The sequence below is a fragment of the Mya arenaria genome, chromosome 6 (genome assembly GCF_026914265.1).
Source record: "Mya arenaria isolate MELC-2E11 chromosome 6, ASM2691426v1".
NCBI lineage: Eukaryota > Metazoa > Mollusca > Bivalvia > Myida > Myidae > Mya > Mya arenaria.
This window is the reverse complement of record NC_069127.1, coordinates 13,727,743-13,746,650: the sequence shown is the minus strand read 5'-3', so window position 1 is coordinate 13,746,650 and position 18,908 is coordinate 13,727,743. Positions and strand designations below refer to the sequence as shown.

Sequence of the window (18,908 nt, the reverse complement as noted above, 5' to 3'; positions counted from 1 at the left end):
TTTATAACAAAGAATAAAATATATGTCAGTTTACGTCCGATTTCAATCCAAAGAAAGCGCAAATGTATATTTTTAAATATATTCTGTACCTTTTTTTCATTTATTTTACAAATTATTAATTAGCAATTACATTTCCAGTACCAGTAATATATGGGGTCACGTGCACCAGGCTTCGAAATTTAACATAACGGTCTATGGAGCTATCAGAGAACCTTATGTAGCTCATTTGTGGGTTGAACTCCTTTCAAGAAACGGGTTCAGTAGCAAATTTTTGGACAACAAACGATGTCTACAGTGAAAGTTTATGCATGTAAAAAATAATGGCTGTTATAATTCAGAATTACGGCGTTGCATTCTGAACTATTACAACCATTTTTAGGGTAGTCGAGCCAGATGTTCCCCTGTCCCCAACATCAGCCACAATGTCAGCCACCATAGTCAGGTGCCCCGCACTGCTAGGCTGTTACTATACTAGTGAGGAGCTCCTTGATGCCATAAACTCCAGTACTACCAGCTACTTTGCCAACAGGCATAATCAAATCAAGAACATTGTATCTACCAAATAAACAAAAATATGTTAATTTCAGGGGCGGATCCAGGATTCAAAGTTAGAGGGGGTATCACTTTATGGCATACCCCTTTCGCTCCCACAGAAACGAAAGTTCCTAGTTTGATTTGAGTCGTGAAAATTAGAAATCAAACCTCGTATCCAGTTTAGCCCGCAAAACTCAAGTTGATGGGGGGAAATATAAACATTTTATGTGCAACACATAGCAGTGCCATATTGTATATTATAAACATACCATACTCGGCGTTGACAAGGTTTCGTTGGTGCTATGTACAGACGACGGTCTTCTTCAAGGGAGGTAATTGCGTAATGACAATAAAAATAGTTCCATACGGGAAAATCCATGGAAACCAGTTATATAAGACTGCTGACAAAAAAACAGATCACATATTTTTATGTTTGAGTTCAAAAATTGATGTTTTATGTAATATTCTTAAATCGTTACTAAAGGTTTAAGCCATAACACATTAATTTATGAACGGAAATATGAAAATCTACGATCTGATTTTTGTCAGCAATAAGTGGTAAGTATCAGCTACATTATTTTCAGTGAAGTATTTTTGTTTTACTCATCGAAATACACAGACGATAAATCACCAATATCTGAACGCCATTGATCCCATTTTGACAGTAAATTTACTGTCAATGAGTCGTCCAAATCTGCTAGATTAGGGTGATCGTTTCAGGCGACGCTTAACTGAATGTATCGGACTCAATGCACCCCTTTTCTTTCTTCATGCCTAGAACTACTTTAAGGCAACTAGTCATGGCCAATATCAACGTCAGTGAGATTCTCAGCCTATGTACTGGAAGCTTCTCCAATAATTCTTTTGAATTGGAGAGAAACGTGTCTCAGTCCTCTCACGTCAATGCTCATTTTCATCAGTTTAACAGCGACCCTTACACGCGCAATTAATTTCAACCCATAGTCTACATAGAAATCACCATGAATGAAGTTTGCAGCAGGTGACTCATGGTCTTCAGCAAACCTTTTGAAAGTGTGCACACCGAGGTAGTTATTCCAAAAAAGATGCATCAAAAGGTTCTCTACTTGAGGTCGATGCTGTCACAGCATAAAACAAAACTCAAAACTGATCAAATGTTTTGGGGGTTTTCAACACCAGTGGCAAAAGGCTCCTTTTGGAACCTACTGATACCTCCGAGGTACTTTTTGTCAGATCTGGAACCTGATGTAGATGATTGTTGTTTGACCAATAGACCGACGAAGTAATAAAGCACCAATGATATAAAGCATATCTAAATATAGGTTTAGCACCCAAAACACATAAATTCCACTAAACCATTTTATTAATGATTTGGTAAATACATATTTGTAAAAGCAAAACATAGTTATGACATATATTTTATTGTGTAGTACGTTCACATTGAAGTTCTGGTTAAATCACAACCATGTTCTATATCTATCCATTCCATTACTAAAAATGTCTTATGGAATGGGTCCAACCCCAGCAAACTCCTAATTTTCACTGACCATTCCAGTGCAGTAGCCCAAACATTTATTGATATTGATACATATTAGTGTGTCTTCCTATTTTGTTCCATACTGTGTTTTTGTAGCATGTTTTCTGCTCTGTCCTGTGTCTCTAGTAGACTGGCTGACCTTTTGTGCCTTGTGTCTCTTGTTGAGTAACAGTTCTATTCTGTTTCGCTTGTCGACTATCTGACCTATTGTGTCCTTTGTCTTTTGTTATGTGACAGTTCTGTCCAGTCATTAGATGTAAACTGTGTTCTGCATCTCCTAAAGAATAACTGTTCTGTCATGTGTCAGATGTAGACCATGTGTTCTGTATCTCATATAGAGTAACTGTTCTGTCATATGTCAGATGTAGACCATGTGTTCTGTATCTCATATAGAGTAACTGTTCTGTCATGTGTCGTATGTAGACTGCGTGTTCTGCATCTCCTAAAGAGTAACTGCTCTATCTCCTAAAGAGTAACTGCTCTGTCAAAAATCGGTTGTAGACCGCGTGTTCTGAATCTCATATAGAGTAACTGCTCTGTCATGTGTTGGATGTAGACTGCGTCTTCTGTATCTCCTATACAGTGACTGTTCTGTCATGTGTCAGATGTAAACTGTCTTTTCTGTATCTTCTATAGAGTAACTGTTCTGTCATGTGTTGGATGTAGACCGTCTGTTCTGTATCTCCTATAGAGTGACTGTTCTGTCATGTGTCAGATGTTGACCATCTGTTCGGTATCGCCTATAGAGTGAATGTTCATGTGTTGGTGGTAGACCGTCTGTTCTGTATCTCATATAGAGGAACTATTCTGTCATCTGTCGGATGTAGATCGTATGTTCTGTATCTCCTATAGAGTGACTGTTCAGTGATGTGTCGGATGTAGACCAACTGTTCTGTATCTTCTATAGGGTGAATGTTCAATCATGTGTTGGATGTAGAGTGTCTGTTTTGCTCTGTGTATATGGTTGTGTGTCTGTTCTGTTCTGTGCATGTATTGTCTGTAAAACTTTGATTCTTAATTCAACTGTTCATGAAAAACACTTATAAGATCAAACACATACCACTTAATATCTGAACTTGAGGGTAGAAATTCAGGTGTTTTCCCTGGAGTTTATATTGCAGTACATTTGTGTAGATATGATATTGGCTTATCCAAAGATAAGCTCATGACAAGACTATTTTGTTAAATCCCCACAATGGATTCTCTGAAAAACAGAAACACTAATACAATAACATGTGTGCTACCTACATTGTTTGTATATATTATTACACTCATTTTTAATGAAATGAATAGCTACGGTTGATGTCTAAAGCAATCCAACAAATCATGTTTAAAACATGTACTAATTTAGAGTCAATAAGCGACTACGGAAAAAAACTAAAAATACTTAAAGCTGGACATCACAATATTTGACACAATATAGTGTAAAAGCTGTACATAACAAAATAATGTAAATATATATATAAATATATAAATCACAACAGAGAAATAATTAAACAGACATTTTTGTATACAAAAACAGATAACATGTTACTTTGATTTAACATTTGTAGCACACAAAACAATTGAAACCAAAAACTTTACAGCCTACAACAAAGCGGTACCTAACGCATGCAAATATCCAGGAGGTTTATATCGTTCTGACACATTCCAACAGCTAATTTTCTCTGAAGGTTTTCCATGTAAAAATAAGTGTGTTATTACATCGAGCCAGTGGTCATAATGACAATTTCTGACGCTTCTGACCTCATGTATGTATTGAATTATTTGAAAGGGGATTGCTCTCTGACTACTAATATGTAAAATAAATGACCGAGATATTAATAAAGATAAATCCACTGCAATTCATGTTTTTGTTCATTCATTCAACTGAAATCAGATATAAAAAATGACCATTTTGTCATTGTTAAAGTCCATAAAAGTTTGTTTGTAATATTAATTTTAGTTTATTTTTTTTACATACTCTTTCTACACATAAAAACCCTTTCAAATGAAAACAAAGTAACATGGGGTCACTAGGCAACCAAAATTCATTAATTGTACATCAGATATGTTTATATTGAACAAAAATTATGAACAGAACTAGCAACCCAAGACAAGCTCTATCAGAATTTGAGTAGTACTTGAAAACACTGTATAACTTCATAGACGATATGTAATGATATTTATTTCTTCAAGTGATCACCATTGTACTGGTTGATAGCAAAGTTTGAACTTAAAAGTAAAACTTGAAATAAATGTCTAGCCTAATTTACATGAGTTAGCAAATCCTAAAAATAACTTACACTGTGACATCAAAACAGTGACATCATATCAGCGATATTCAGCCAGTAATATTGAAAACTGTAACTTTACTGATAGGGAAAGCAATGTTTAATGAGACAAGTGAAAGATCAAATTAAAATGTCAATATTTTACCAAACACACAAAACAAAATTAAATTAAGTTACAACTGCTCTAAAAACCCATCGACAAAAATTATGAGTTTTGTAGCATTACTGAAGTCTTTGTATCTTTCGGAATGCCCTTTACATTAACAACGTACATGATTTATTTCTTGGTTACAAAATAGTGAAAATACACAAATATCATCAACAAAGAGCAAATGGAATGAATAAATACATTGTAATGAACACAGAAGCATATACCTGCATGAAGCAAATATATACCCAATAATATTTTATATCATTTATCATTTTTCTCTTGAAGCAGATAGAAGCAGATAGAAGCCCATGTTATATTAGAGGCTATCAAGATTGATTAATAAAATAGATAGCACAACCTGTCATAAACAACACATTCAATACTGCTTGAAAATGAAAGATATTTAATCATGGAATGTTTGTAATAAACACAAAACAAAATCACGCTTAATGTAAGTTTAATTGCAATTTAATTTACCTCCTTCAATGAAGTAATTAAATCATTTTGGCTCACAACAAGCGAATTATGATATATATTTCAATCATATTGTTAAGCTGGTAGTTTTTAAAAATAATGCGTATGTGTTTAATGGCTCTTGCTTTATTTTATCATTAAAGTTAAAGACAAAAATGTCCAATTGTCTCCTTATTTTAGATACAAGAAGATAAAGAATATATTCTAAATAAAATAACAACGTGAGATTCTAATCACATCTTTTCCATCTTAGATCCATATATATGTATAAAATATCTCTGCCTTTAGTAAAACACAGATTTTATAAAATATTTTGCATCAACAACAATATGGCCAACATTTCTGAACACAGTCTCAAATATTATCTGTAACGATCATGCTGACGAACAGTGAACAATTGATTGTTTTTGTATGGTCTTAACATTCTGAAAGCTGCAAAATAATGTGTAAATGGAAATTTCATTCAGATCACATTTTTCCTCCCAGTTCAGATATATTGAGAGTGCTAATCCTGTTTGTATTATGCAAAATGTCATAAGAGAAAAATCCAGCCTGTCTTTGCTGGAGCTGTGAGTACTTATTGAGCAACTGTTTTGCCACGATTTAGACTAAACAAAACAAGATTTCATTTAAACACAAAACATTTAAATTGAAGTTGTTAAAAGAAACAAAAACCTGCATTAGTTTCCAATGCAACAAAATGTGTTTAAGAGACTTCACATTTAAGTGACTTAAGTATTTTCAAGCTTAATTTAATTTATTAACTTTGATTAATAAAACAAAACTGTAATCAACAACCGATTAGTACAGAATTTTCTAAATCAAAGCCAAACCATTTTTTTAATGTTCAACAAGAGCATTTTCTCTCATGTTTTTGATTAACCATTAACAATGATGCTATAGCACTTGAATGGGTCACGCATTGCCACAATGAACCAAACAAAAATACAGTATATTGTGGGCTGGTTATTTTAAGCATTATCCACTCCAGGAAGTAGCACATATAATCATCTGACATGTTTACAAATATGGAAATAACAACTATTGTATGAACACATATTTACTGGAATTTGTGCACAAGGTGTCTTATGTCATAAACATGGACCAATTCTGCTGAGTGTTGGACAAGAGATACATGTCGACACAAGAATTGACTCATTTCCACTTAAAATCCTGCACAAGACATTGTAAATAAAAATGGCTTTTTATGGGTATTTTTTCTGCAATAGGTGACAAATTTAAACCATGTTTTGATGAATGAAAAATAAAAAAAGCATCAGTATCACATAAATAATTAAACAATATTATTGTATTTGCATTTAAATAAGTATGAAAACTGTAATAAACTATGCATACACAATACCGGGTGAACCAATTTTACCCCTGAAAAATCATAATTATAAATCATAATCATAATTATTATCAAATAATAGTAGGTATATATTAACAGGCATATCATACATAAAACAGTAACATAGTGGTAACAACCATGACTTATAACACAAACTGTCATCCTAACATGATAGATTGCTATGAATTGTTATTTGTAGGATGATTTACAGAAATCAAATATGGCATTCCATTTATGCAATTGCCGGTATTGACTTGGGAGTCATTGAATGTTATAATGTTATTAATGAGTTGATTCCATATTGGCCGAGTTATTTGTTCAAGGTCAGCAGTATTGACCTGAGCTGAAAGGGCAGACAGCAATCAAATAACTCGGCCAATATAAAATCAACTTGGTTAAAGGTATTTCATTATTTTTTTATTAATACAAACGTTAAAAATGACCATTTAGTAAAGGGAGGCATTTCTTTCAAGAATTTGTGAGAGATTTGATAGATAATAAAACAGATCTATATCAAAAATACCATATTTGGCAAAATAGCCAATCAAAATTGTAGAAATTCATATTAACAAATTTAGCCTCGTATAAGACAAGCTGTAGAATATTAGTTGTTAACCACGTTGTATTAGCTCTCTGTATTACTAGAATCTCATCAAATATCTAATAAATATGGGATATTATGAAGCATGCTGTATTTTCACTTTTGGATACGGAAAAGGAAATTGATAGGCATAAAATAAATATCTAATATTCACTGGGAGAAAGTAATATTCCGTCCCTATGTTCTTCTGCCAGTGAATATCAGTTCACATTGTATGGTTCCTTATTCAACAACTGTTTTATTATATGACAGGGGTAGTTTTATATCCAAAATAATCATAATCACAAAAAAGTCTTAAGCAATAATATTTATAATAAAGCTATAAAGTGTGACAATAAAGCACTTTTTAATGTTATTTCCTGTAAAATGTATTAAATTATTTCAACGTTATATTGGGAATAGTTAGACGGAAATGATGTCTATGGATTTTCCCTACATCCAAACTAACATCTCTTTGTAGCTGATGGAATAGGTATCAATAAGGTGTTATTTTTAGACCATGAATATGAGGAAAAAACTTATGAAATATGATTTATATTTTGCATTGTCCATTGTGCTCTGGACCAATGAGAAACTATGTGTATTTATTGGTCATATATTTATATCATTCAATATATGATGTCTGTTGACTGGTGCCCTGAACTGACCGGATAGTGGAACTACTTGTTACAGACATATTTAAGTATTTCATAGATATTCATGATTAGGTGTTAAAACAAAAGCCCCTCCCATACCCTTGCACTGTAAATTCATAATTTGACATTAGGTATGTAAAAATAATCATAAATGATATTGTAAATATGTGTTTTTAGATTAAAGTGTCAATTTATATTTCTCGAGAAGATCTTGGCGTTGATTAACTGATAAGCCAAGCTTCATAAATACATGTTTGAACAGCATGAAACAGGCATGTAAACTTCTAATTAGATCCTCAAGGGAACAGATGTTGCAAAGGTGTTTCCAAAGGTGTTTCCACAGTGTTGCTAAGATGCGTCCCGGGTGTTGTGACGGTGTATCCAAGGTGTAGGGAAATTGAAGCCCAGTTGTGATTTGTGACCCAGGTGTCGCAAAGGTGTATCCCAAGTGTTACGAAAGTGTGTCCCAGGTGTAGCAAAGGTGTATCCCTAGTGTTACGAAAGTGTGTCCCAGGTGTAGCAAAGGTGTATCCCTAGTGTTACGAAGGTGTGACCCGAGTGTAGCGAAGGTGTGAAGTGTGACCCAGGTGTGGCTTGGTTTTCTAAGTATGGAGTCATCCTATGCAGGTTAGATTACACATGTGATCCCCGGGTGGAGAGCTGGCCCACAGCCTGTATAAGGGCCCTGTTCTCGATTTCCAGCTTCTCATTGTCCTCCAGGCACTCCTCAACATCCTGCAGGGAACCAGAAAAAGTTACATTACACAATAAATCATTATACAATTTTAATGTGACTTAATGCATAACGCCTCTTCTTACCATTGTTAAATAACCAACAATGCTGACAATATTACACTGGCCCCAATTTCTCGAAACTTCTTAAGTCCCTTATAACAGAGTTAAGCTAAACTCACTATTTTTGTTGTTCTATAATATGCGTTATATTTACTTATTTATGAGTTTTTATAAATTATATAAGACAAATCTGTATGCTAATTAGAAGAAGCCATTTTTTATTTATCAAAATCCAGTATAAGTATGTATCTTGGCTAATTGAAATAAGCGACTTAGGCCTGTAAAGCTTAAAAAGTTTCTAGAAATTGGGGCCTGGTATTTAAATTCAGCAACTCTTACTTTACCGATACTTGTCTCCAATTATATTATTGTTTATTATGAAATTGTAGCTTTTGTTTAATAAAGAAAAGGTACAATATGAAAAGTTTGATATCAACAAATCATGGCAAATAATATAATATAAATTAGAATTCCACAATCGGATGTGATGTCACCATGACATTTGACCAAAAAATCAATAGGTGTCATCTTCTGACTATCACATATGTATACCAAGTTAAAAGGCTCTACACCAACCTGTTTAAAAGTTATTGATCAGAAAAACAAAAGTGCCCATAATTTTTCTATTAAAGGTCACCATAACCTTGAATTTTCATCCCAAATCAATAGGGAGCATCTACTGACCAAGACTAATGTTCATATAAAGTTTGAAAACTCTACAACAGGAAGTAGAAAGATAACTTGAAATTGCATTTTTGAAAAAAGCCCTTGTCTCCCCCATTTAGTGGTCAAAGGTGAGAAATAATCATTGATGGTCATAAAATGTGTACTTTTGGACTGGAGACAATCAAACACAGGGGTTTGACCAACCTGCATACCAAGTATGAAGTTCCTGGGTCCAAATATGTTTTTGAGTCCAAGAGTTCTTAAGTTATTGAGCGGAAAGAAGTGTGTTGTACAGACTGGTGACCATCAAATTGTTTTCACCTGAAGGTCACTGTGACCTTGACCTACTGACCACAAAATCAAGGGATCATCTACTTATTATGACCAACTAGCAAACCAAGTATGAATGTTCTTTAGTTTATCAGTGAAATCTGTTAATTTACCTCAAGGTCACCTTGACCATTGACCTCCTGGCCTGAAAATCAATAGGGGGTCATCTACTAGACATGACCAATTGGTATACCAAGTATGAAGTTCCTGTTTGCAAGCGTTTTTTTTTAGATGAAACAGTTTTTTTTACCTCACAGTCACTGCAACATATACTGCAACCTTGACCTTTGACCTACTGACTTGAAAACCTATAGGGGTCATCAACTAGACATGACCAACTGGCATACCTAGGCGAAAACATTCTTTAGTTATTCAGAGGAAATCGTTTTTTTTTCACCTCAAGGTCACTGCGACCTTGATCTTTGACCGACTGATGACAATATCAATAGGGATCATTTACTGGTCATGACCAACTAGCATTAATGTACCAAGTATGAAGTTTCTGGGTGCAAGTGTTCTTTAGCTATTACTGGAAATTATTTTTTCCCCTGAAGGTCACTTTGTTCTTGATCTACTGATATCAAAATTTATAGGTGGGCATCTACTAGTCATGACCAATTGGCATATCAAGTATAAAGTTCCTGGGTGCAAGCATTCTTCAGTTATTGAGCGGAAACCTTTGTACATCTCAAGGTCACTGCATTCTTTGACCTACTGATTCTAAAATCTAAAGCGGTCATAAAATATGCATGACCAACTGGTATACCAAGTTTAAAGTTCCTGTTTTCAAGGCTTAGTGTTCTTTACTAATTCAACAGGAAACCATTTTTTCGCCTCATGGTCATCTTAACCTTGACCTTTTAACCTATTTATTGCAAAATCAATAGAGGTCATCAACAAGTCATGACCTACTGGCATAGTATAAAGAACCTGCATGCAAGTTTTATTGAGTTATTGAGAAGCAACCATTTTTTCACCTCAAGGTCACCTTGACCTTGACCTTTGACCTACTGATCAAAATCAATAGGGGACATCTACTAGTCAAAACCAACTGGCATACCAAGTATGAAGTTCCTGGGTGAAAGTGTTCTTTAGTTATTGAGCTGAAACCTTTTTTTTTAAGCTTTAGGTCACCGCCAACATCGTTTTTCACCTGAAGGTCACCACGACCTTGACCATTGACCTACTGATCTTAAAACCGAAAGGGGTCATCTACTTGTCATGACCAACTTGCATACCAAGTATAAAGTCTTGGACCCCAATGTTTTCAAGTTATATGGCAAAAAATGTTTTTTCACCTCAGGTCACTGTGACCTTGACCTTAAACTTTCTGAACTAAAAATCTAGCGTGAATATCTACTGGTCATGCGAAGAATGAAGTTCCTGGGTCTTTGCAATAATAATTGTCTATAGTACAAGCAGAGGATAGCAATTTACTAAAACTCAACATGCTGACATGGGGATAAACATAGTTAAAAAAGTAATCGCCTATGAACATTCCATAACAAAACTAAACAAATAATATGAAATTAAAAGTAAATTGTACAACAATACACAACACTGATAATATACCTCAATTTAGAGAAAGTTGCTAGAATTGCAAAAATGATTCACTATTATTTTTTTTCACATGATAGATAAGCAGTACTTATAGTTGCCGACAATGACAACTGATTTTGTATCAGCTGCTACATAAAAGAAAACTCTATAAAGAGAAATTAATTGAAAACTGCAGAAAGTTGATGATGATAATATAATTTTTATATAATCAATGATTTTTGTTCTGTCAAGAAACTTCAAATTGCACAAATGCATGTACGCAACTCCAACCCCTTCCCCCTACAAGTACCTACCCTATTGAGCATAGCAACCTTTCTCTCAAGCTCAGCGATTCTGCGGTCCTTTTCCTCCAGCACATTTTGTAGGCGCCGGTTCTCATCTCGCTCACGCTCCAGGTCCTGTAACACAGATGCACAGTACCAGATACAATGGTGTGGAACATATTGCCTTGAAATGAAAATGAAATGAAATGAAGTAATTTATGATTTCATAGTTGGGAAAGAAGGATAGTCTGACAACAAATCGGTATTTAAAGATGCACTCTTACTCCCAAATAAGATATTCCACAATTAATTGTTCTAATATATCAAAAAGGATGAATAAATGTCGAAAACTATGATTCTTAAGAAGGACACAGAGTTAAATTTGAAAGAAAGGTGCAGAAAACACGGTATTTCTACCTTATGAGAGGAAGTAGATCACACTAAATCTTTTAGCACTCACCTATCATGTAATAATTTAGCGTTTTCAGCTATTAAATACACGGTTACAATCTTGTTATCACTAACTAATTTTTTCCATAAATGCATTATTTAGTAAGTAGTTAAAGGTTTATCACTCAAAAGTTATGTTTGTTATACAGGTGTATTTAATGATTTTGAATAGAGAGTGTCACTTTAAGTGCAACATATACAATGACATTGATAGATATCAACACATTCAAAACCAGAAGTTATAAATCCAAGTGTGCATGAATTGTGTGGGATACCTTTTCAAGCCGCCTGCGGGCAACATCATCATCCTTGTTCTCCTTGTTTATTAGGGAGCTCACAAAGTGCTGGCCAAAAGGCCCCCGGACTCCCTCTATCTTTGATCGGTACCCTGCTCCTGCATCCTGCCTCTCCCGTTCTGCAGGATACCGGTGCATAACGCTGGGCACTGCCCGCACCGGCTCCCGGCCCACACTAGTCTGACCTGCAGACTTTGGGGAGCGGGGAGACCGAGGGGATTTGGGCTGACTAGGCTGAAAGACTGGGGACCGGTCATTGTCATAGGCTGACTTCCTCGTGAATCCAGAGCTCTGCTGGGACAATGGGCTCTGTGAGGAACTACTGTGTTGATCACTTTGAGTCACTGAAGGTTTGGAGTTTGTTGAATAAGAGTTAAACTTTGATTGGCTACTCCAGACTCGTGGTTTGTTTTGATTGGTTGAGGCTTCTTTAGATGACTGGTCATTGAAAGCAAAGCTGGTGTCTGATTGGCTAACAGCACTGTCATAGTCCTGGTTATCCTCTAGATCTGCTTCCAGGTCTGAGGGACTGCAAAAATCATACAACAAAATTATTAATTAATTCACACCAGGTAAGGCCTTTCATCTCAAAGGATACAAAAGTTAAATAAGTCCAACTTAACATGTTAAAAAGACCAGTTAAGTGTTTTAAACATTGTTCTTATGACACTACTGTCAGCTTAACCTAGCAGTAACTACAGATTGTGCTTTTGAAAAAAATGCTTGTCTCCCCCACTGTATGGTGGTTTGGGAGAAATAATCAATGATGTACTTTTGGACTGAAGACAAACAAACAGTGACCTCGACGTCTGACCTATTCACCCATATTCAATAGTGATCATTTTCTACATAAGATCAGTGATCTTAAAATCCATAGGGGTCATGTACTAATCATGACCAACTCGCATACCAAGTATCAAGTTCCGGGGCTGAAACTTTCTTTAGTTATTGAGCAGAACCTGTTTTTTCACCTTAAGGTTACTGTGACCTTTACATTTGACCTACTGATCTCAAACTAGTAAAGGTCATATAATAGTCATGACCAACTGGCATACCAAGTTTGAAGATCCTGCGTGCAAGCGATCTCAAACTAGTAAAGGTCATATACATGTACTTGTCATGACCAACTGGCATACCAAGTATGAAGATCCTGCGTGCAAGCGATCTCGAACTAGTAAAGGTCATATACTAGTCATGACCAACTGGCATACCAAGTATGAAGATCCTGCTTCCAAAGCGTTATTGAGAGAAAACCATTTTTCAGCTTAAGGTCACCATCAACATATCGTTGTTAACCTGAAGGTCACCACAACCATAATCTTTGACCTACTTATCTCAAAATCAAAAGGGGTTATATACTTGTCTCACATACTAAGTATGAAGTTTCTGGACCCAAGCATTTTTAAGTTATCAAGCATAAACCGTTTCTTCACCTTAATGCCACTGCAACTTTGACATTGGACCTGCTGATGTCAAATTCAATAGTGTCATCTACTGATCAAGACTAACCTGCATACTAAGTATGAAGTTCCTGGGTGCAAGCATTCTCTAGTTATTGAGTAGAAGAGTAGAAAGGAAGTATGATGTACATATGGATGGACAGACAGGGCAAAAACAAAATGTCTCCCAATGAATGGCGGAGACACAATTAATACTGTATAGTCTTAGGTTTTTCTTATTTAAAGACATTAGTTTCAATAATGCGAAAGTCAACAGCGTAGTATGAAACATAGCTTGGATAACCAACATGTTTGTATTGACCACTTACCTTTTATTTCTCCTAGCTACATAACCCTTTGGTGCCTGAAAGATTATATACAATATGTGACTGTTCAAACCTTGAAAGTAAAAAGCCTAAATAATGACACAGACACTGAGACCTAAAGGCTCTTTCTTTCAGATCAGTTACCACATGGCTTTTCAGTGTATCTAAGATTATATGACTCTAGGAAATATAGTTTCGGAGTTTTAAGCAACACAAATTTACTAATTAAAGGGCCAGAACTTAAGTTTTACTAAGTGCAGGGGGGGAATTAAACCCGAGGCGCACAGCAACATTGCCCTATTAAAATTGCCCTATGGTTTCATGACACTAGGTAATATAGTTTTGGAGTTATGAGCGACACAAGTCCATGCCAATTTTTGCTTATTCAAGAGCCATAACTCTAGTTTTACTAAGTGCAACGGGAAACAAAACACCAGGTGCAAAACTTCCATCACTCCTTTAACATTCCCGTAAGGTTTCTTGACTCTAGTTCGCATAATAATTACGGAATTAAATATCATTTAAGTATAACTCCCAGTTTTGAAACTATACATGAGAGTTAAAGCAGAGGTGTATAATTTCAATCATGAGGTTAGTGGGTGACATAACTGGTTTGTACCATGTTTTGACTGACAATGTTCTGTTACTTGTGTGCAGTATAAATGAATAGCATTTATCTGCACAATAGTTATTGAACGTTTATCTTCCACTTACTTGTTACTGCGCTTATATTGAATTAAATATGTAGACAAAAACAAAACACAAACCACTCTCAAACATAGTACAAGCCTTTTACACACATCATCTTCATGTGTAGTTGTCAATATATACAAAGGGGTGACATTCAATAGATATTTTGTAATTCATAGAAATAGCTTAAGGCATATATTGAATTATACATGAGCAGTGTTCGAAATTCGCGGTATCCCGATATCCCGAGGCTACCAAATTTCAGCTGGGGCTACTGATTTTCCACAGAAACTAGCCCGACCGGGCTACTGTTTTTTCCTACTATGAAAAAACACATACCAATTAAACGCGTAACACATCGTATTTTTTATATGCAAAACCTTATTATTCAAGAATGCGTCCTTCAAGGTGACTGGAGCGACTAAGTCGCCTTGACAACGGTGAAGTCGGATTCGCCGAAATTTACGATGATCAAAAAGCTAATTGCTCTGTGATTCAGGGCTCAAGCCACGTGCTGAATGTTTGTTTATTTAATCAATGAATATAAACACATGTCAAAATTAATTAACGCCTGAAGTGACAGGTTATTATCGATCAGTTTCTAACATATACTAGTATATAAAAAGCAAACTATTGGTTATTGTACTGTATACTATTATAGTTTGATTGATTCGTGTTTTCTATTCCAGTTCATCCTTAAAAATAGATTATTTATAATATTGATTTAATATTTCACATTACATTGTATAATTGTAATTGTAATTTATTTAATATGTATATGAAACACAAAAAACTGTATAGTTTACGTGAAATACAATTTGTTCTGTTCTGTTCTAACCATTAAGTGTGTCTATTTATAGCAGCAGTCAAACTTTATGACGTCAATAACTCCGCCCATTATGTAAATTAACGGATAACATCGGCTGTTTCGACAACTTCGATGACTATGCAAATCAACAATGCTAAAATAGCAATATCAACATTGATATTTTATTTATTTCGTTTAAATATATTTAATTTATTTGCTAAAATAAAAAGAAAGATATTTAAGTTTTTAATGCGAACAGAAAATAACCATTCTACAAACATCGTCTTAAATGCGCAGAAAACAGGTGCCCCTTTACTTCCAGACAAATTTAATCAAAGTGAAAGGAAAACTGTCGGATATAGTAATCGTTGTCAGTGTACAGTACAGTAAGGTTCTATTTTATACCTTTAAATTGCTTTGCCATTCATTTTAAAGAACAATTATAGGAATATTGGCAATATAAACATCGATATATTTTTGTTGTTTCTTCCGAAACTTGAAAGTGAAACTGAAAGTTGAAAAGAGAAAAATGTCATTGCACAATCGCTGGTGGATATCGGATTTGACAAGGATGCATTGGATAACTGAACTTTAAGTACATGAATTATTCTTTCCATTTAATAAATGATATGTTCAGAAAATATTTTTCTCTTTTTATCACCTTTTAGAAAACTTTATTAGTTACTGAACTTTTGATGACAACACTAATGTATGTATGACTATAATTTATTATTGACGCATTGTTCAGATTGGGGAACATTTATTGAAACTGTATGAGCGTGCTTGATTAGATGATCAGAATCGTTGTGGTATTGTATTTAAACTTCCAAAAATTAGTATGAACAAGTGATACTTTATAGTATTTAAGTTTGGGCTAGTGAAATTGGTTTTGGGCTAGTAAAATTTCCTATCTGGTAGCCCGAATGAGCTAGTGGAATCAAATTTGAATTTCGTACACTGCATGGGTATCTTTATACCATTCACAATTCAGCAAATTCAAGTTTTTTAACCCGCATACATGAATTGCTTATATATCTTAAATGACATTAATGATACCGATTCACTAATATGGTTACCAATATGTTGCATGATAAAACACCATTTGTTAAAGAATACACTTCAGTAAGCTCTTGATAATAATGTAAAGGCCAGCACCAGAAACAAAGCAGAAGGTACAAAAATACAATTTAAAGTTATGTAGCAGATTACAGCAAGAGACAACTTGTCCACACTAGTCCACATCTGTGCCTCACACTTACCAAAGGCTTCGTAGAGGAAACAATTTCTTGACTAGGTTTATTATTAGAAGTCAATGTCAAAGTCTGAAATTGTTGTATCCTACGCATCACCTGTTGGGTAAGGGAACATGGTTATCATAGTTACACTGAATCATCCATATTGATAGTGTTGGAAAACAAGGATGTTGACATCACGAAAATATAAATTGCTGGGAAAGACAACAGGGTGAAGCTACATTAAACTTTACTTGACTATTGAGTACATGAGTACAACAAATACAAATTCACCGTAAAAACTAACTAAATTCTATAAATATACTGAAGTTCAAATAATAGGGAGGAAATGTTAGCTGAAAATGACTTTTGAAAAACAAAACAAAAAATAAATAAAAAACAAAAAAACAGGTCTCACCTCAGAAGGTGTCTGAGGGTTATCATCATCGATCACCTCGTTATACGTTGTGTTGCGCTTTGCCTCCGTTAGAACTTTCTCTTCCTCGTGATCATCGTCCAAAGAGTCACCTGTGCTCTGTGAAACCAAGTAAGTTAAGTATAGATTATTATATGCTTCTCAACTTTGTCAAGGGGTACAACCACAGACTTATAAACCAGGGTTTATAGGTCTGTGGTAAAACTAAAGAAATATCTTGAATAGAGTTCCAGGACTGCTACTGATATTCAGGTGTGCATTGTCAATACGTAAGATATATAAAAACATGCTGTATTTTTAATTAAACTTATCAACATTTTATGAAATATTCTACTTCATATTTGTAATACCTCTGTCGAAGCAAGATGAACCACACCAGTGCTTCTTCGCTTTTCACGCAGCTTTCTCTTGTCCTTCAATGGCTTCCCCTTCTGAAGATGACTGGGCCGTCTCTTGTCTTTCATCCTCTGTGCTGCTGACCGAGATGGTGAATCATGAATGATTCCTTCACCGGCACTTGTGCCAGGCTGGAGAGTTGAACCGTCCCCACCATTCACATCCCAACCATCCCGATCACCAAAAGAATCAGGTTCATGATCACCTGGTTTGTGAAATGCCCCTTTGGCTCTCAAAGTTCTGATTCTTGACCGGCGAGCTGTGATTTCATAATCCTCAGTTATATCAAGACTTTCTTGACTTACTGAGCTTGATGCCATTTTAACAGTACTTTATTTTTGAAAATTGTACTATTAACTAGCATTTATTTCCTGTTCCTAATTTTGCGAATTTCTGAATTAAATTAGCATTATATTTGTTTATATATGATATATCTGAAGAATACTGGTATATCAACACGACTATATCACTGCCATCACCTTTAGTTCAAACACGGCACAAATTGTATTATTGTTATTCATGTCCTGTCATTTTACGCATGCCGCGAAAACTAGTGATTTTCCGAACATGAATCACAGCAAGCACCTGCTGTTCCGTCATAGTTCATTCATTCATATTTGAGGCCCTGGTTGTGTGAATTTACTCACGGACCTATAAACAATGCCGTGCGTGAAAAGCAAATTGTCGGGAAATTCAAACGATTTATTTGCTTATTTCGTTTGGACTACTTTTAATCTGCTTTTTGCAACTATTTTGACTATCAGTTTTTTTTTCTTTGTCTTAAGTGTCTTTTAGGGGCTGTCAGACTTTTCAACCCCAAGACTTTTCAACCCCTTTGTCATTTGTGAAATCAAAGACTTTTCAACCCCTTTGTCATTTCAACCCCTGAAAGTGCTAAGACTTTTCAACCCCACCTTAAACAAAGACTTTTCAACCCCTAATAAACGAAGACTTTTCAACCCCTTAATTTCTCACCTTTTTAAGAAAATAACTACAACAGAAAACAATTTATTTTGAAATTTATTTTAAAAATCAAGAATATATTAAGACTAAAAATATAACAAACAAAAAATATGTAATACATACAAAATATACATACTTAAAACACATGATAATACAATAATTCATTAAATATTTTCATTGAAATAAGTAAAAAAAATGCTCGACTGTCCATTTAGCTATTTAGTCATTCAGCCATAAATCTTCCTTATCTCCCTGAGGATATCCTCATACAATACATTATGTACATGGTACTGCTCCATCAATTAATTGAAAAAGCTTTTGTTTTTCTTTTAGTTTTTTTAAACACTTTTTAAAAACATTTTGTCATCAATAAAAAAGACAATAAAATGAGTTGAACTTTAAAATAAAATTCTTCATAATATTTCAAAATATCATGATTTAGCAGACAATGTTTAAGAAATACAAAAGTATACATTGAGTTCAAAGATGATAAAAATGTATTATAGATTGAGTTCCAAATGCTTTCAAATTACATAAGTTACATGTGTTGAAGTTGGACTTCTTTAATTATCACCATAAGGGGAATATAAGATTTTATTAACATTTTTTATTTCTCAGTTTAAAAAAAAATAAGGACATTCTATTATAAAGTGGTATAAATGTAAAAAAATGCTATAAGCATTGTATTGTCTTTTCATATATGCAGTTAAAGAATGGAATGAA

The 18,908-nt window shown here is 34.4% G+C and overlaps 1 protein-coding gene across 3 annotated transcripts; it reads right to left on the bottom strand.

Moving 5' to 3' along the window:
• Nucleotides 1-1,918: 1,918 nt before the first annotated feature.
• On the bottom strand, nt 1,919-17,779 carry LOC128238512 (PRKC apoptosis WT1 regulator protein-like). Of its 3 annotated transcripts, none has more exons than XM_052954501.1 (7): nt 17,177-17,779; nt 16,809-16,925; nt 16,418-16,507; nt 13,664-13,698; nt 11,875-12,424; nt 11,180-11,284; nt 1,919-8,270 (listed from the first exon to the last, which is right to left on the bottom strand). In XM_052954501.1, exons 1-7 carry the CDS (start codon nt 17,540-17,542, stop codon nt 8,169-8,171), a joined length of 1,365 nt encoding a protein of 454 aa, XP_052810461.1. In that variant the 5' UTR covers nt 17,543-17,779; the 3' UTR covers nt 1,919-8,168. The 3 variants fall into 3 exon arrangements, with proteins under 3 accessions (XP_052810461.1, XP_052810460.1, XP_052810462.1); XM_052954500.1 differs by having other exon boundaries at nt 16,809-16,935; nt 17,178-17,779; XM_052954502.1 differs by lacking the exon at nt 16,418-16,507 and having other exon boundaries at nt 16,809-16,935; nt 17,178-17,779.
• Nucleotides 17,780-18,908: the final 1,129 nt, after the last annotated feature.